General features: G+C 41.9%; 1 protein-coding gene across 4 annotated transcripts in view; it reads left to right on the top strand.

Moving 5' to 3' along the window:
* The window catches only part of EPHX1 (epoxide hydrolase 1), a 67,592-nt gene that overhangs the window by 9,534 nt on the left and 38,018 nt on the right, over window positions 1-20,040 (top strand). For 3 of the 4 annotated variants that reach the window (XM_053307762.1, XM_053307756.1, XM_053307763.1), the window contains one exon: window positions 16,672-16,859. In XM_053307762.1, coding sequence (XP_053163737.1) covers window positions 16,677-16,859 — 183 coding nt within the window. In that variant the 5' untranslated portion in view covers window positions 16,672-16,676. Of the gene's footprint in view, window positions 1-12,744; window positions 12,768-16,671; window positions 16,860-20,040 lie in introns of those variants that run through there. The other variant, XM_053307745.1, reaches the window with a different exon arrangement.

Here is a 20,040-nt window from a genome sequence, read left to right as displayed (position 1 = left end):
TGGATCTATCTCTTACCTATCCGAGCCCAAGTGAAGCCCCTGCTGCAGCCATTATTTGCCAGGTAGCAGGAAACGGCGTCTGTCTCCCCATCTCCTCCTTCTGGTCCATCCTCCTCCCCTCTTCCTAAACTGCTTTAATGGACATTCCTCTTGTCGGTCTCCTCCCTCCCTCCTTGGAAACTACACTTTAGCCTTTTCCTCTCTGCCAACACAGCTTCTAGGATTGTTTGGAAACAATCAGGAGATAGCAAAAGGCCTTCAGCCGCTTGCTCCAAAAGAAATGAAACTGTTTTAAACTATTCAGCATTTAGTAGAAGGGTTAGAAAGAAATACTTTTTTTGCTAAGAGTCAAAGATGCCTTGCATTTATTAGTGGTATGAGTTAACTGTCATAGAAATTATTAGGCCAAATTAAAGGGGAAACACTGATTGAACTGTGTGCTTTGCAGTCAGACAAAATGACAATTCAGACGCAGGCCTCAATCTAGCCTTTTGGCTTTTTGGGGCCTTGGAGCAGACCCTGGTTCTAAAAAAGGGTCCACCCACCTGTTCATATCATATGCCTCCTCTCTTGAGAGGATGGCCTCATGCCAAATGGCTGTGATGTAAGCATATGGGCCGATCCACCCGTTGGTGGGGGCGGAGCTGGGGAGAAACGTAATGAGGCTGTCAAGCCTATCGGTTCCTGGGCTCTTCCCTTTTTCTTGACCATACAACAAATACAAATAATCACTGAGCAAGCTAAAGCAAAGCACACACACACACAAAATCAAATCTAGTATATTAATATACCTTTTGCATTTTAAAAAAAGAACTATGGTATAACTAGCAATACATGCTCTTGATGCTCTCAATGTGATCTCATATGCATGTTTCAACTCATTATATTCAACAATTATCTCTTGCAATTCTGGCCTATCTAATCCAATTTACTTCAAAGGAAACAAACCTGTTCCCTTTGTTACCCTAGTCCACAGGTATCCACTCCTAGATCCTGTAGTCCAGGTGGACAAAGGTGTGATGTTTACAAGTTGATGGTGGTGGAGCTTTGGGTCAATTTTGCCACAGGTTGCTGACAGCTAACCAAACTCCTTTGTCTCCTCCTCTTGTCCAGTTATGTGTCCCATAGCACGGCGTAGGCGTTCTTATCTGTACGTGGTTTCTTATAATTTCCTAAATCAGCTAGACATGATTATGCTTGACATGCCAAACTAGTTCTCATGACTGGTTTTAGCAAGTCACGAGCCGCCCAAGACTTTTTGCAAGGCGGTAAAAAACTTCAAGGCTGGGAGCGAGTGATGGAAAATTCCCCTTCTTTGCAAGTTTCTAATAGCTTACAAACTACAAAATCAAATAAAATTCTACAAGCAAATGTACTAACACTAGAAGTCCCCTCCCACAATCTGTGTGACTCACCTGCAGCTAATAGCTGCCCAGAGAATGATTTGTTATGGGGCAGCTAACAAAGATTATTATTAGGCACAATTGACACTGACAAAAACAAACCTCATAGCAGAGAGGCAGGCAGGCTACCTGTTCTAATTAGCCCTGTTCAGACATTACATTATATGTGCATACAGGCGTCTGTCTACATGTAGATATTTTTTGTTTGAATGACTGCACATGAGTTCATTTTAAAGTTGAGTCTGGATTCTGGCCCTTAAAATGCAGGGTACAGATGGGTGTGCTACTATATGTACACTGAACACAATGTGCAGATAACTGCATGTGTGTCTAGGTCTGTATGTGTATATCTGTATGCTGTTTTACTTCTCTGCCCATAATACACATGGAGTGTCTGGGTCATAAAGGTTGTATGTTTCATTAAAGGAAATCTTAACATACACTGTTCTCAAAGGTAGTTCAGTTGCTTCCAAGTCTGTTCTGAAGCAACAACCAATGATTGCACTTCTGCTCATTACTCCTTCTGACCCTGCGTTTGTACCATACTATGATCATCCTTATGTTGTTTTAAAAAACAAAACAAAAAAGTATTCTGTATATAGTTAGTTTCTTCTAGCCAGGATAGTACTTTGTACTGTAATCCAGTTCTTGGCTCCAGGCCCTAGAGATAGCAAATGGAGTAATCAAGGTATAATGAAAGTCCATTAGTACAGTGGCAACTATAGCTGGGGAGGATGGGAGTTGTAGTCCAGCAACAGCTGCAGGGTTGAAGTTGTGTATTCCTGCTTAAAGTGGCCAGTCTGGCATCTGACAAAGGAATGATAACATTTTCTTATGGCGGACAAAGTGTAGTTCATACGAATACAACAAATATTTATATACCACTTTTCAACAACAGTTCTCAAAGTGGTTTACATATATAGAAATAAATAAAATGTCTCCCTGTCCCCAAAGGGCTCATAATCTTAAAAAAGAAACATAAGAGAGAAATCGGCAACAGCCACTGGAGGGATGCTGTGCTGCGGATGTGTAGGGCCAGTCGCTCTCCCCCTGCTCAATAAAGAGACTTGCGACTTTAAAAATGTGCCTCTTTTGCTCAGTTAGCAGTTAACTAACTAACTTGGTTAGATTCATAGCTCTTAATGAGAGTTAATTATTGGGAGATACATGGAAGTGGCTCTGGAATATACCGCCCGGGGAAGCCATTGGTCTTTGTCAGGTGATTCTCCTTACAGGTGAAACTTGGAAAATTAGAATATCGTGCAAAAGTCCATTAATTTCAGTAATGCAAATTAAAAGGTGAAACTGATATATGAGACAGACGCATTACATGCAAAGCGAGATAAGTCAAGCCTTAATTTGTTATAATTGTGATGATCATGGCGTACAGCTCATGAAAACCCCAAATCCACAATCTCAGAAAATTAGAATATTACATGGAACCAAGAAGACAAGGATTGAAGAATAGAACAATATCGGACCTCTGAAAAGTATACAGTGTACTGTGCTTGATTGGCCAGCAAACTCGCCTGACCTGACCCCATAGAGAATCTATGGGGCATTGCCAAGAGAAGGATGAGAGACATGAGACCAAACAATGCAGAATTGCTGAAGGCCGCTAATGAAGCATCCTGGTCTTCCATAACACCTCATCAGTGCCACAGGCTGATAGCATCCATGCCACGCCGCATTGAGGCAGTAATTGCTGCAAAAGGGGCCCAAACCAAGTACTGAATACATATGCATGCTTATACTTTTCAGAGGTCCGATATTGTTCTATTCTTCAATCCTTGTCTTCTTGGTTCCATGTAATATTCTAATTTTCTGAGATTGTGGATTTGGGGTTTTCATGAGCTGTACGCCATGATCATCACAATTATAACAAATTAAGGCTTGACTTATCTCGCTTTGCATGTAATGCGTCTGTCTCATATATCAGTTTCACCTTTTAATTTGGATTACTGAAATTAATGGACTTTTGCACGATATTCTAATTTTCCGAGTTTCACCTGTATTCTCCTCTCCAGCTAAGGGTAGGGGTTGGTGTGTGAGTAAAGAGACATAGCAGCCTGCATCTGGAATCAGACTGAGTTTGGAGAGGCTTGAAGCACCCTGAGTGCATAACTGCTGTCTGGGGATTTGATGTGATCTGTTGTTCCTTGTAGGAGTGCACTGTTGTTTGGGAATCCCTGTTAGAGGGAACACTGCCCCAGACCCTAGAGATAGTTAATAAACAGGATGATCAGGTGTAGCAGTCAAGACAATCGACTTACAGTAAATATTGTAAGTGCTATAAATCACACTAGCGTCAAAAGCCAAGAAATGTATAATTAAGTTGTGGTGGGAAAAATCATGCTGCTGTTGTGTGATTAATATTAGGGATGTGCAAATGGATTCGGGTACAAATCAATTTGTATCTGAATCTAGCTGATTTAGGTGATTTGGAGACAAAACAAATCACCCCTGTGATCCATTGGCTAGATTCGGGTACAAATTGAATCACGCCTGATTTGATTAGAATCGATTTAAGATTTGGATCCCTTCTATTAATTACCCCAGATTCCCAGCTTCATTTTTTTAAAAAAGCTAAGCTCTAGCCTTTGTAGAAGTGGAGTTATGGAGCAAAATTGTGTGGCCACTATTTTTAAAGTGTTTGGATTCTTTGGTGTCTAATGACCTTTCCTCATAATGAATCCCTATGAGGATTCATTACACACCAAAGTGTCTGAACACCTCAAAAATTCCTAAAATATAAACTGAGTATCCAGTGACTTGTGGGTTGCGGGGTAGTTGGAACATTGGATGCCACTAATTCCCCACCCCCACCTGCAAAGCAGTGGGGTCAAAATGAACAGAAGAAATGAAGGTGTGTAATGCAGACACCAAATAATCTAAACACTTTTAAAAATACCTAAAAAATAAACTGAGTACCCCAGTGTGTGTGGGGGTGGGGGAGGGTGTAGTTTCCTCATAGGGATTCATTATGAGGAAAAGTTATTAGACATCAAAGAATCTAAACATTTTGATATTCCTAAAAATTAAAATGAGTATTCCACTGCCTTGCAGGTGTGTGTGGTGGGGTGTAGTTGGCACATGGCAGTAGATAGTTGGCACTGTCGAGTGACAGTCAAAATGAACAGAAGAAATGAAGGTGTGCAATGAATCCTCATAGGGATTCATTATGAGTAAAAGTTATTATACACCAAAGAATCCAAACACTTGAAAAATGACTGTACATTTTCTCCATAACTCCACTTCTACAAGGGTTAGAGCTTAGCCTTTAAAAAAAAAAGAAAAAGGAATGCTTGGGATCCGTTTTAGGGTTAGTATATGGCAACTTCAAATCCCCATTGTTTCCTATGACGGAAATAGGAATACCAAGTGTCCCGCTGCCTTGAAATATGGGTGGTAGGTGGCACCCATGGGGACCTACGCACCACCCAAATTTGGTTCCCCTAGGACCTTGTTAAGTTTTCTGAATCCGAATTGAATCAAAGCAAATACAAATCAAATCAGGGGTGATTTGTTTTGGGCACAAATCGATTAAAAAAAAATAAATTTGCACACATCCCTAATTAATATCTGATTGTTATGAGCCTATCGGTACGATTTTTCTCTAAGGTGGTTTCAGATCAGAGTCTGGGATCTGACCATGGAACAGGGCATCTTCCCCTGGAGCAGGAGTTCACAACTTTAGTCTCCAGATACTGTTGGACTACAACTCCCATCATTCCCAGTCATATTGGCCTTCATTGTGGCTGGAGGTGGTGGGAGTTGTAGTCCAACAGTATCTGGGGACTCAAGGGTGGGAATTCCTGCTTCAGAGGAAGATTTCTTGTTACAGACTAAGATAAATTGTGGATCACATTCAAGAATTCAATGTCCTAGAAAATAAAAATAGAACTCATTTACTGATATTCTCTCTCCAATAGTTTTCATCCACTGTTAGTTAATACTGAAGATAATTCCCACTCTCCTTTCCTTTAAATACTTATGCTGAATAATTTCTAATAATTCCCTCTGAAATGATAATTTTAATTAAGGCAGCATAAATCATGAGAACCAACATGACTGCTTAAAGTAGTTAATTTTCTATTCTGTGGTTTGCTGAAGAGTGAATTAACGAGGCCTCTCCTTGTTTCATCACTCTGACTTGGCTTTTTTGACGACTGCTTATTTTGCTTCCTAGACATATGAAAATTTGTAGAAGCTTTGGACAAATTGTTTGGTTCTTTGAATTGTGACATGGCCTATCCTTGCTCGTCTCTTCCCAGGAACCCCTGCTAGAAACCAGTCTGTAACGAAGGATCTGATTGTAGATCATGAATTCCTAAACACTGTGCCAGGACACACTTGTTTTCTATAAGAGAGTGGCTAGTGTGCCATGTGAGATAAATATACAATGAGACCTGTATAAGATAATTAGTCTATCAAGGTCAGTATTGCCTACAGGGCACTGACTGGCAGCAGCTCTCCAGGTTTCAGGCTGGGATCCCTCACAGCCCTGCTTGGAGATTCTGGGGGGTTAAATTTATTTATTATTTATTTATTTAATGTATCACGAACAGCTTTAGGAAGCGCATTCTAGAGCCCAGGAGCGACTACAGAGAAGGCCTGCTCCCAAGTCGCTGCCAGGCGAGCTGGCAGCATCTGGAGATGGAGCTTCATGTGCAGTGGGGATCATACAGAAGGTGGCGCTCTCCCAGGTAACTTGGTCCTGTGCCATTTAGGGCTTTAAAGGTAATCACCAGCACTGTGTATTTCGCCTGGAAACCTATTGGTAGCCAATGCAATTGCTTTAAAACCAGCATAATATGGTCTCTCTGAGAAACCCCAGAGACCAATCTAGCCACTGCATTTTGGACAAACTGAAGTTTCCGAGCCCCATACTAAGGCAGCCCCACGTAGAGCGCATTGCAGTAGTCAAGCCTAGAGGTTACCAGAGAGTGCACCACAGTTCTGAGATCATTATCTTCAAGGAACGGACACAGCCGACATATCAACCGATATGACTCGAAGGAGCCTGTCCACATCCTCAGGAGTCACAAAGTGAAACTGATCCATTCTAATTAAACCAAAGGAGTTACTGGACACCTCTACAACTGACCTTGCCATAACTGTGGAGTCCAAGTCGGCTCGTATGTGAGAGATTTTAATCTGCAAAAAAGTTGCTAAAAGCATCACAATGGGATGATGAGAAATCCAAATCTAAGTTCAGAGAGGAGGGAACCTGAGTCAATCCCCTCACAACTCTGAACAACTCTGGTGGACACAAACTTGCGGACGCAATGCATGCAGAATAGAATTGCTTCTTCGCTGTACTGTATGTATTGACACAGAATAGGCCTTCAAATGGGTTTTGTATTATGTCTTATCTGATTCAAGTTGTGTCTTCCTCCACTTATGCTCACTTCTCCCTTGCCGCTTCAGCTCCCGTTGCTGTTCAGTTTTGAACAGCGGAGTCAGTTTCAAAGCGAAACGGAGAGGACACTTAGCGGCCATAAATATCTACTGCCCTGATTAGCTCCGTATTCCAGGTCTCCACCAGAGCATCAACAGAACCACTGGCAGAACCAATTCTAAAACCCTCCAAGGCCTCTTGGAATCCTATAGGATCCAGTAGCCTTCTTGGCTACCTTCTGTATGCAAAGCATGTGCATTACCACTGAGCTACCAAACTTCTCTGAAGCTCCTGTGAAACTAAAGTACTCAGCCACAAGGAAGGCTACGAGCTGCATCGCTTCTCTTCCCTTATTTCAACCAACCTCCAAAGAAATGTTTCATCTCTTTTCTGGCTTTGACTGGCACATTCAATCACTGCAAGCAGTGCAGAAGCACAGTAGAATTACCTGCCCTTGAAGGAGTCTGCCTGAGTCACTGCTCTGAACTTCTTTCTTCAGTCAGGAGACCCACCCAGACTGGTTACTCAAGTGGATACACAACTGTGTGCATTTGTGGGTCATTCTTACTCTTAGGCATTCTAATGGTGAACTTTTTTGCATACAAAACTAACCCCAGCTGCAATTCCAGTTGCACTGATGGACAACAAAGCAACACAATAGTTCAGAGTCGCTTCTGGAACTTCTCACACAGACTCTTTTATTGGACATTGGTATCTGCTGATAATCATCTGACTACTCAACATACCACAAATGGGCATTTTGAATTTTGGAAAGATGTTATTTCTCAAACTACCCTGGATTTTCTTTTCTTCTTGTTTGTTCATACTTTGTTGTACAAAATATTCAGTGGAACTTGGATTTAGAAAAGCGAGAATGAATGCTGCTGCTATATTTCCCTGTTCCAGACATGCACTTTTAGTTCAGTGAACAGCCTCCTGGCGTGTTGCCTTTAAATATCCGACCAACACAACTAGTTTTCATGCTCCTGTCTTGTGTTTCTCATACAGTTGTTCCTGCCCTTTTCCACCTTCAATGCTAACTGGGCAAAGAGGCACCTTTTCACATGGTGATTCTCTTTATTGAGCAGGGGGAGAGTAACTGGCCCTATCCACCCCCAGCACAGTACTTCCAGTGACTGCTGCTGGTGTCTATCTTATGCTTCTTTTTAGAATGTGAGCCCTTTGGGGACAGGGATCCATCTTATTTGTTTGTTATTTCTCTTTGTAAACCACCCTGAGCCATTTTTGGAAGGGCGGTATAGAAATCGAATAAAATAAATAAATGTCTCCAGCCTTTTGAAAGGGAGGAGGCATTCAAAAGCAGTTTGATATGGCATGGGAGGGATGTCAAAGAAAAAACCTCAACACACTGGGTAAACCTGAGCCTAAAGTAGCTCTTTGGGTCTCAGGCCTTGGTGCGAGTTTGGTCTCTTGGTGGAAGCCCACCTATATTTTTTTCTTAGATTTTCTTCAGGTCTGCACTGGCTTCCTGTTTTTTCTTGCTGGATCAATCATATCTAATGGTTTGTTTTCATGGCTATCATATACAGCTCTGATAGACATATGGATAGAGCACTCATTCTTCTGGTATAAAATATCCAAGACTGAAAAATAAACATCTAAATGTGGAAGGGTTCTCCCCTTCACTTTCTAGCTTCCACTTCTGAATGGATTGTTCTGTTATGGATATGAATAAATATTTAGAAATGCTTCCTTGAATTCCCAGCACATGAAAGTAGTGTTGCCAGCCGCACCAAATCATTTCTGTTGCCTATTCTCTTTGGCACATTCTTCTAGCATTCCATCATGGCAACAGAAAGTGATGTTTTTCATTTGTTTTCCTTGCTGTCATTTCCATATGATAGGTTCTCTTCTGATCTAATTATCATATTTTTCAGAACGTCTTTGACATGAGAGTAAGGGCATGATTTTGTCAAAGTTAAGCAACAGAAATCCCATAAATTTTGGCTTTTTATATTTATGTATTCTATAGTTGATTAAACAGAAATGTAATGTTAGAAGTGAGAATTCTAAAGCATTGCTCTTAACACCACAGTAAACTCTTCTGGTCACTAGTGTCATGATGAGATGTACATACAGTAGGGCACTTCCCAGACTAGCTGCTCAACAGCAGCAAAATGCCTCCATTCAGGCAAGTCAGATTTGAAACGTCAACAACAGGGGGAGCAGTCTCGCATAAACTAACCACCCGAAAAAACAGCAACTTTCTTACGCCGGATATACGACGTCCTAGCTCTATATTGCAGTGATTAAATTCAAAACAAGGCATGGGGAATGTGGACAACAACCTGCTGTCCGCGTAGGGACTATGGTGTCACAACACAGGAAGTGTGGAAACACACTTCCGAGATATGACATGACCCCATTGCAGGGTCTAATCTGGAAAGCGCCCGGGTCTGTCTTGGTCAGTAAAGAATCAGAATTGTTCAGTTGTTGAAGACTAGTGCCTGTTTGGGTATGTTATCCAATGTCTGTCTCTCTCAGTATGTGCTGTTCAGTTTCTTAATTAATCTTTGGGTTTTGAACTCAATCTAGTGTCTTCAGATAATCTCTTAGGCTAAACTTCTTTACCACCAGAGCATACTCTGCTGAATGAGGATTTTAATGTTTCTCCTCACACCCCTCAACATATAGTGGGCAAGACATTTCAGCTTCTGCATTCCTCAGTTGCTCTGATGTTATTGGCAAGGTACAGTAGCTGCAGTAACCGTTATAGAATGTCCGTGATGTAGTGTTGATCAATCTAGGACTGGCTGCTGCTGAGATGTCAGGTGAGGAAGAGGCCTCTGAGGCTAGTGTTCTGAGTGCATGGATACCAAAGTTCTCTCTTGCTTCCAGTTTTGCTGTATCCGATGGCAGCTCTATTGCAGTAACTGACAAATCAGATAGTTTGTGTTCTCAGGTATTAAAATGTTTGGCTACTGGTGGTTCAGATTTCTTCATAATAATTGCAGAAGTGTGTACATAGGTCATTTTGTTGTCTTACCCATGTACTACATAGTGCTTCCTGGTCAGTTGGGTAGATCACGTCACAGGATCACAGGTGGAGTGTGGTGCCAGGGGGCAGGGCAGTGAGCAGCTCCTTTAAAAGTGAGGACAGCAGGTCTTTACCTGCTCCTACTCTGCTCCACACAGCTTCCTGTGCATCTTTAATATATAATGGGGTTTGTACAATATTGTGTATGTTGAAGTCAAAATATAGAGAGATTATTTCAGTGCATGTTGTGTTGGCTTTGTGTATTTTTTTGTAACATGTAGAATCTTCCTGGAGAGGGGTTTGGATTGATGGGATCTGCTGTTTCATTTGTGAGAATTTCTGATCCTTGCAATCTGTAATGGATTAAAGCCTTTGTCTCAGAGCAAGCTCACATGAGGAGAAGAAATGCTGAATTATCCCTGTTGAGCTGCAAGACTAGGCTTCTCCTAAAACTTTTCTGTAATATCGGTTCAAAAGACTGCCACCAAGCACCCGAAAACTTGCAGAGAACCAGCCCAGTGGGTTTGGGTGCTTTAATCCAAGGTCCCTCGGTCACCAGGTATTGGGCAATTTTTTTTTTTAAAACCCACTGTCCAAATGTATACCTACACGGGATGCGAAAACCTGGTAGTTGCTGACCATCTGAGGACATGCTTGCTCCAGAATAAACTCTCTTCACCCCCCTTTTCTGAGTTAAACACCCACTCTAAAAGTCTTGTACACCCCCCCCATAAAAACCCCAGTTTTATTCATTTACTACAGACTGCTTCCACCTGAGGCTTCTAGCTTTCTTAGATACAATTAAGCATCTTAATAAGATTACAAAAATAGTTTGTCTTAATGCAGGTTTAAATGTTTATAGAGTCTTTTGCAACACCCTGGGTAGAACGGGCATAGGCTAGTGTTTCTTATTTTAATTACATTGCAGGTAATCAATACTAGAACAGTATCAGGGATATACAAAACACACAACAAAGAAACAAATTCTAATGCAAAGTCTGACTAAACAAACTCTTCCCTAGATGAAACCTCACAAAGCTCAGGCTTCCTTTCCTTGAAATCGCCAAACTACAGAGGAGAATTCAAGTTTCCTACCCTCCTATCTTTCAAGGATTTGCAGTCATTTTACTGCATCCATCCTCCATGGGCACATGTCCTTCTCTCTTCTAACAAAGAACTGTCCTTGTTCCCAGAATTCCCTGCAACCGCTCTCTTGGTCCTACCCACCTGGTGTACTGATTGGCTGCCTTGGAGTTCACCAGCGGGTCAGTCAAGACAAGGGTTCACTCCCTGTTAACCCTTTAGGGAAAGGGGTGGCTGATCACTACACAATCTCTGCAAGGATTGCTTCACACTCTACTTGTCCAAACCAGTTCTAGTCCATTGAAATTCTATTTACCTCACTGCAAACTGGCACTGATTTTGGTTGATTTTGCACCATGGGTAATTTTTCTTTGCATGAGCAATTGTGTTGGCTTGTTCCCCCCCACTGTGACAATTTTCCTTATCATTCATCCATTTGGTTCCTATATAACATCACTTAAATACTGTCCATTTTAATTAGGTTTAACCCAACCATATTTCATATAGGGAAACTATATATCTTTGGTGTTCTGTATTCCTGACGGGGATGGAGAATGGGAATAGTCTTCTCAGTTCTTTACTCTTTTGTCCACTCATAAACAAGTGAAAATAGAAGGGAGGCCCAAGTGAATATTGGATTATTTATATTTCTCTAGTGTTGATGTCAAACTATAAATCTGGTTTATTTATTTCAAAACTGATTGTCGTGTGTTGAAAATAGGGTGGGCATTAATAATGGTGTTCATTCTCCCCCAAATGCAATTTTAATTAGTTTTTGCTGGCAAAATGAATATTCATACCAGTGTTCCAGATTAATGCTCAGCTTTGTAGCCTGGGAACCCACATGTATCTATGTATTGCAATGTGGCTTGAGCCTTTAAGTCTCATGAACTTCTTGCCAAGAATGAATTATTACTCATTATAAGTACATGACAATTGCAAGGATGAGTTGTGCAAATATACTTGCCAAAGCAGCAAAGTGAAATTACTAGTCCTGGGGCATCACATCTGTTGCTAGTGTTAATGTACTGTGTCCAGTGCTTTTAGGATCATTCAGCTAAAAATCTCCAGTGCGAACAAAAGGCTCAGAAAAAGGTAACAGCAACCGTAGGGTAGCATCCAGTGCGAACAGAATGCTTCTGCTCACACTACCAGAGGGGGTGGGGAAGAGGTTTTGTTTTTGTTTTGTAATCCCCCTGCTCCTGGCTTCTGCAGTTGCCTGTGCCCTCTGAAAATGTTTTCCTGAGAGCTGAGGAACCCTCGGGAGCAAAAACATTTTTTGGGGGGTTCAAGAGACTACAGAGGGAAGGATATCTTCTCCTCTGCTTTTGCTTGTGTAAAAACATTTACTCTGCATGCTACCCAAGAGCAAGGTCAAAGGAGGAATGGGATCTTGAATACTTCTAGGCTACCTCTTTCAGATTTCTCCTCCCTCCCTGGAAAGCAGAGAGATTTAAAGGGGCAGCCCTCTGGCCTGAATCTAGCACTCTTCCACTCCATCAAGTCCCTTGTGGCTCATTGCCAGTGCTGGTGGACAGGCGTAGGTGGGTGTGGAGTAAAGAGGCAGTTCATTGGGGTTGCTTTGGCTCAGTGAGTGCTGGTTCATTTCTAGGGATTGTGGCTTCAGGACACTAAGCCTAGTGTCAGGGCCAAGGGCTGGAACTGGGTCTAGGGCTGGCTCTGCTAGTTCGCCTGCCCCCACTCCTCAGGGCACTGCTGCTTGGTGGCAGGAGTCATGACAGTATTTAAACTAAATCTATAAAGAGGATTCTGTTCTGAACCTCTTTTTTTAATTTTCCAGACTACAGACACACTGTGAAAAGATGAATGAGCAGTTATTTCCAAGACTTGGCACTGAGCCCCAGCAAAAATGTATACACTTGTGAGTTTCCCTTGAAGCTCTAATCTCAGAAGGCAAACTGCCAACCAGATCTTACCAGGAGGCCTTGGGAAGACATAAATATCAATAGCTGCATATTCATATTTTTTGAAAATGTGAATAAATTGACCGATGTAAGAAGAAAAGTATAGTGGAATTGTTTTGTTTTTCCTAGACTTGCTTTATGACAGCTCTGTGAGGTGGGTAGTTAATCGTTCATGATGAAAGAACTGAATTCCTAGCAAGACTGTGACAGTGTCTGACTGGTCTTGTGATCTAGGGAGAGCTTTGGGACCTGTTGCTGATGGGAGGTTTGGCATCCTTGCATCAGTTGTGGGTATCCAGAAGGACTTTCTGCTTAAAACCCAATAGGTAAACACACTCCTACTGTTTCATCCAGTGCTGGTTCTACACACTTTGCCCATCATGCTACTTAAAGCTTCAGTATTCTGAAGTTCTGTTCAGTTAGTTCAAGAACTAACATGATAAAAACTAACACTTCTTGAATCAATAGGAGTGAAAGCAATTGTGTGAAGCACTATTAATATGAATGAAACAAATTACTGCATCTGTCTTTGTTTTCATCAGTATTATAGTGACTGCTATACAGGCAAACCTTGGCATTTGTGGACCCGACACCCCTGCTTTCGCGTATCCGCGGTCAGGTAATTGACACCTGACTTTGGCATATATGAAAAAAATGGGCCCAAAAGGGGTTAATTTTTAAATTAACCTGCTTTTGCAGGTTGCAAAAGCAACCCATGGGTTGCTTTTGTTTGCGGATTATGGGAGTTGTAGTCAACAATATCTGGGAATCCCTGTTAGAGGGAACACTGGTTGGGGGTGGGTGGAAATGACCTCCAAGGTCATTTCTGCCTGCCATTTTGTGACTCATTTTGACCAAAAAAAAGCAGCTCGGAAAATGATTTTTCACGGGCGGGGGAATGAAGGATTTGGGCCCTTTTGTGGGACATTGCTGGAGGCCCGTGGGCTATGGTAGGGTACTTTATTTTGTGCCCGTCCCATTTTTTTGTGTATTTTGTCTGTCATTTTCAGGCTTACAGGAACCTAACCCCCGCAGTGCCATTGCCATAATTACTTGGGATTCAGTTTCCTTATCCATGGTAGTGGCAGGGAACGGAACCCCTGTGAATACAGAGGTTTTCCTGTAATAGCTAACAAAAGATTATTATTATTTTGTCATCTTGGCAACCTTTCAAAATTTTACAAGTGATCATTTCTGATTTGTAAGGGTGTCCACTGAAAGTCATCTGGAAGTGACAAGAATTTTTGGTGCTGCTAACACCTTATTTAGCAGGGGGAGAATTGACACTTTAAAAGGTGTCTCAAGCAGGGGGGTTATGTGCACTTTTGGTTCAAATTTAGCCCCTCTCCTTTACAGTAAATAGGCCTTGCAGTAGTTAAATGGTGCCTCTGTGAATATTTTAATGAAGTTTCGGGTTGGGGGGACACTTGTCCTCCTACCTACCTGTTTCTCTTGCTTTGGATTTGACCTGTGGCACCACCCCTAAAAGTTGGCCGCCCCTATGCTAGACTATACTTGGATAACTGTTTCAGTTCTTTTTCATATAGTCCCCATTTAATCCTATAGTTTGTCTAGATGATTCCACTTTCGCAAGCTTAGCATCTCCTAAAATGAGCACGTTTACCACAGTCTCTTTATGATGGTTTGGAGGGACAGGAACATAGCTTAGTGGCAGAGCACGCTCTTTGCATACAGAAGGCCCCAAGATCAATTCTTGATAGCCAAAACAGTCTGTAGCAGAAGAGGGGGCCATGGGTGCATGTCTTCCTGTCTCCTTAGTGGTGTGTGTGTGGTTTATGACTCTATATAGTCAGCCATGTTGCCCAACATGGCTGATTTTGTCTTGCAGGGAGGTTGTTGGAGCTTGTCTGGTTAATGATATTAATACCTCACTGAGGGAGGGCAGGATGCCATCTAGTCTGTAGGAGGTGGTGGTCAGACCCCTTCTTAAGAAGCACACTTTGGACCCCCGATGATGGATAATTATAGGCCAGTCTCTTAACTTCCCATGGTTGGGTAAGATAATTGAAAGGGTGGTGGCTGATTAGCTCCAAGTGGTCTTGGAGCTAAACTAGACCTATTTCAAATTGGCTTTAGAGCGGGCTATGGGGATGAAATGGCCTTGGTCAGCCTGATAGATGACCTTCACCAGGGAATTGACAGGGGAAGTGTGATTCTGCTGCTAGTTTTGGATCTCTCAGTGGCTTTCATCAACTATGGTATCCTTCTGGATCACCTGAGGGATTTGGGGATAGGAGGCACCATTTTACAGTGGTTCCATGACTATGTCTCAGGTAGATTGCAGATGGTGATGCTTGGTGACAGTTGCTTTTCAAAACTGGAGCTATTTTATCTAGTCCCACAGGGCTCCATTATGTTGCCAATGCTTTTTAACATCTACATGAAACTGCTGGGTGAGGTAATCGGGGGATTTATTGCTGGATGTTACCAATATGCTGATGATACCCAAATCTATTTCTCCTTGTCATCAACATCAGGAAATGGTGTTAGCCCCTTAAATGCCTGCCTACGGGTAGTAATGGACTGGATAAGGGATAATAAACTGAAGCTGAATCCAAGCAAGACGGAGGTGCTCATTGTTGGGGGTCGTAATCTGGGATAGAACCTCCTGTAAAATGGGATAGAACCTCCTGTTCTGGATGAGGTTACACTCACCCAGAAAGAACAGGTTCATAGTCTGGGAGTGCTCTTGGGCCTGGGTCCCACCCTGGTGCCTCAGGTTGAGGCTGTGGCCAGGAGCACTTTTTACCAGCTGCAACTGATTCAACAATTCTGCCCGTTTCTTGAGGAGAATGCACCAGCTGATAATCTCCAGGTTGGACTACTGCAATGCTCTCTATGTAGGGCTGCCTTTGTATGTAGCTTGGAAACTTCAGTTATTTTTAAATGTGGCAGCCATATTGGTCTTTGGGGTAGCCTGGAGAGAACACATTATAGCAATAGCAATAGCAATAGCACTTACATTTATATACCGCTCTATAGCTGGAAGCTCTCTAAGCGGTTTACAATGATTTAGCATATTGCCCCCAACATTCTGGGTATTCATTTTACCGACCTCGGAAGGATGGAAGGCTGAGTCAACCTTGAGCCCCTGGTCAGGATCGAACTTGTAACCTTCTGGTTACAGGGCGGCGGTTTTACCACTGCGCCACCAGGGGCTCTTTATGGCTGTACTTTAACAGTTGCACTGGCTGCCAGTATGTTTCAGGGCAAAGTACAAAGGGCTGGTTATTACCTTTAAAGCCCTGAATGTCTTAGGACTGGGTTACCTGAGAGAGCGCCCGTCTTTACAAGATCCCCACTGCTCACTGAAATCATCATGAGGGGTCCGTCTTCGGGTGCCACCAGTTCATCTGGTGGTGACCTGGGATTGGGCCTTCTCTGTTGCTCCTAGATTGTGGAACGTGCTCCCCGTAGATATAAGAGGATTATCTTCCTTGAAGACCTTCAGGAGAGCCTTAAGGACCCATCTTTTAGCCTGGCTTTTAACAATATCTAGTTTTAATGTTATCTAGTTTTAGTTATAATTTTAATCTACTTTTAATGGGTTTTTGATTTTATGTAATTTTTATTTTAATATAAACCACTCTGAGCCACCTTTGGAAGTGTAGTATATAAATCTGAATGAATGAAATAAAATATAGTAGTTTAGATTCTCAGGCCCTTTCCACCATATTTGTATACCACCCCAGCAATGTTGTTGTCTGTATGCATATTTAATGTTAGCTAAGCTTTTTTGATGCTTTTGCCTTGTGTTCCTTTCTGGAAAAGCCAATGTTGTCTCTAGCTAAAGCGTTCTTTTAATACTCTGATTCTGGTGTTTTTTGTTGTGTTTTGCAGTCATCATGTTGCTTGAAATACTGTCTGCTGTGGTCTTGGGGGCGATCATCTATCTCTATATGACCAAGAAAAAGGAGGAAACATTACCAATGGGAGAAGGATGGTGGGGCAAAGGACAGAAACCTGACTCTGAAGAAGATACAACTATACATCCTTTTATGGTGGAAACTTCAGAGGCTGAGATAAATGTAAGACAGAGTCAGTCTCTCTCTGTGTGTGTGTGTCTCTCTCTCTCTCGCAGATGTGCAACAGCCTAGTACAAGCCTCAACAGATTTTCTTTGGATCTATGGGCCAGCCCAAAAATTAAGAAGCCAGATTGCCCTGTGTGTATACATGCGCACACAGGGGTAGGATTCACTGCTTGCCCCTAGCAGTGCCTTCTGCTCCAAAGGAGGATGGATTCTCTGTTCCATTGAGGGGTGTGTGTGGGCTCCTCACCTTGATTGTGCGTTCCTCTTCCTGGTCCTGTCCATCTGGCTCAGGCAGATAATGGACAGATGTGACCAGGAGGAGGGAGCAACCTGTCCCCAACTTTGCTTGCTTGCTTCTTCTGGTCATGTCTATCAATTGCCTGGCTCAGGTGCCATGATGAGGTGGCTCCTGGGAATGGTCAAGTTCTGACCTAGTATTTCTTGCTAACAGCTTGGCCTTGACCTTGCTTTTCTGAGGGATGTTTCTTAGTAGAACCTATTTTCAAATTAATGAGCTTAAAAGTGCAACCTAAGGGTCACCCCCAACCTGTTTATATTTCTAACCTGCCTTATTACCTTTTAGACTCAAGTTGAATAACTTAAAAATACAAAATGTACTTACAATATGCAAGCCAATCTATATAAGTTTGGGCTTATTTTTAAATCAAGCCAGGATCAACAAAAGTATCTATCAATCAAAATTTATTGTGCTGAGCCATAGGCCATTACATATAAACAAAATAGAGTAATAGCAAATAATACAACTAAAACAGTTGCCTTAAAAGAGGTGACAAGTCATAAAATCTTATAAAATCAACCTTCCTGATTACTTCAAATAAAACAGCCTCGTAACTTCCTAGTTGTCATTGCAAATAAAGCGACAGAATATGTTACATATGGATAATCATTGCACAATAATTCCTCAACCGCTTCATAAGACTATCAGTGAACTGTTGAAGGATGGTTGCCAGAAATTTCTTCCGTGGTTCTGTATACAAGAGACAACACATCTTTGTGAGGCGTGTATCTCCCATTTCATTTAATCTGTGCCAATAGCGAAGGAAAGATAAATCAGTTCTGGCAGCAATGGAGGGTCTGTGCCCTAAAGTGGGCCGCTGGAGTACCAGGAGGAAGTCCTAGTATTTTTCTTAAATATTTGTTTTCAGTAATCTATAACTCTTCCTTTTTCTTTCTCTCCTCAAATTTCTGCTCCATATAACAATTGAGAGATGGCTTTAGAAACCTCTTCAGAATGGGATTCATTAATGGGGTTCTGTATTCATCTAGAAGTGTTGCAGCTGTGCATTAGTTTTGGCACCTGCTAGCAAAGTGGCCTCTGATGTTTCTAATTAATATTAACGTCAATATTTATCCCCAAAGAATGACACCTGCTCCAGAATGTGCCTATCAAGTCGCCATTTGAAGTGTTGTTTTCTTTTTCCAAAGACCATTACCTTAGATTTGAAGTAATTTATTGATAGTTTTTCCTCTTTACAGAAACTCCCAAACTTAGCCAACATTCTCATTAAGCCTAGTCTATTTTGAGAAATCAAAACTAAGTCATCTGCATACAACAAGGCCACCTTTTGGGTTCTGAGGGTGCGAAGGAAGAAGGGGATGTCATACTTGTAACTGTGCTATTTACATATATATTAAAAAGGAAGGGGGCCAATATATAGCTCTGTTTTACTCCTCTAGTAATTTGAATTGGTTCTGTCAAAGTACCTTGAAGCCCAATTCTAACTCGCATGGTATCGTCCCTTGATAGCCCCTGAAAGAGCCATAGAAGTCTTTTATCAATGTTGGTTGTAGCTAATTTAAGCCACAGCTGAACCTTGTCCATGCCGCAGAAGATCAAATGCCACAGAAAAATCAATAAAGACTCTGTGTAAACACACACAAACACTCCCCCCCCTCTTATTCTTATTTGGACCCTGAGTATATTTTGAGATTAAATGACATAAGACATATATCTGGTCAATGGTACACTGCCTTTCCTAAAGCCTGCTTGCTCCTCATGGATAATAGTTTTCTTCCTCGCATATTTGTAATTTATGGAGAAAATAACCAGCATACAATTTATAGGTCACATCGAGGAGACAGATGGGTCTGTAGTTCTTAGGGTCTGAAGGATCCCCTTTCTTATCAGTTGGTACCACAATGCTAGATGACCACTGTTTGGAACCTACCCTAACACCTCCAAAATCCAGGATTTGTTTTATATCATATTATATCAGTTGTCACCACATTCATGGAATTTTAGTAGCTTATTACTTCCTTTCACTGCCAGCATGTAGGTGTACCACTAATCTTGGTCCTCCTAATTGATTTTGATAACTGCTTTTTCTTGTACTTTTCTGGTCAAACCAATTATGGTAACAGGACCAGTTTTCCTTTGTTGTACTGGAGACACTAAAAGAGGTCTCAGCAAACAAATTATATCCTCATATACATCTTGCACTTTACATGAGCCCTCAATTGCCTGCAGTCTCAGTTCTTGCAACCTCGGACTGCCTAGCAGTGATCTTATTTCCGCTCCCATTTGGAGAGACGACTTACAACACCTGTCACACCTTTAAAAAACTCCCTCCATTTTCACTTCTAATACTAGCCCAGGTTGTAGTTTACTAACATTGAGTGTTGGTTGTAATGGAAGATGATCACTTTTTGCTCTATCAACCAGAGAAAAGGAGTGGACCAAGGATACTAAGGATGGTGAGCCTAGCATATAATCTACTACACTTACCCCCTTTGCTGTCAAATAACTAGAAAAAAGATCTGGATAACTTCCATTGAGGCAAACCAGATGGTGCTTAAATATAATAGTCTAAAGCTTTCCCCTCTTTATTAATACCTTTTATCCTGGAAAACTCCTGGAAGTTAACATCATCATTATCCTGAAAGTTAACATCACCTTCCAGGTCAAGGCCTAAGTTGTCCTTCCCCATTCTTACATTGAAGTCACCACCTCTAAGTAGCTGGGAGTGGACAATCTAGAATTATCCATATTTATCCATAGAATTATCCAGACAGCGTGGTGTAGTGGTTAGAGTGCTGGACTAGGATCAGGGAGACCCAAGTTCAAATCCCCATTCAGCCATGAAATTACCTGGGTGACTCTGGGCCAGTCACTTCTCTCTCAGCCTAACCTTCACAGGGTTGTTGTGAAAGAGAAAC

This window comes from Hemicordylus capensis, chromosome 1 (assembly GCF_027244095.1).
Source record: "Hemicordylus capensis ecotype Gifberg chromosome 1, rHemCap1.1.pri, whole genome shotgun sequence".
Taxonomy (NCBI): Eukaryota; Metazoa; Chordata; class Lepidosauria; order Squamata; family Cordylidae; genus Hemicordylus; species Hemicordylus capensis.
Note: the sequence above shows the minus strand (reverse complement) of the source record. Positions and strands in the feature narration are given on the sequence as shown.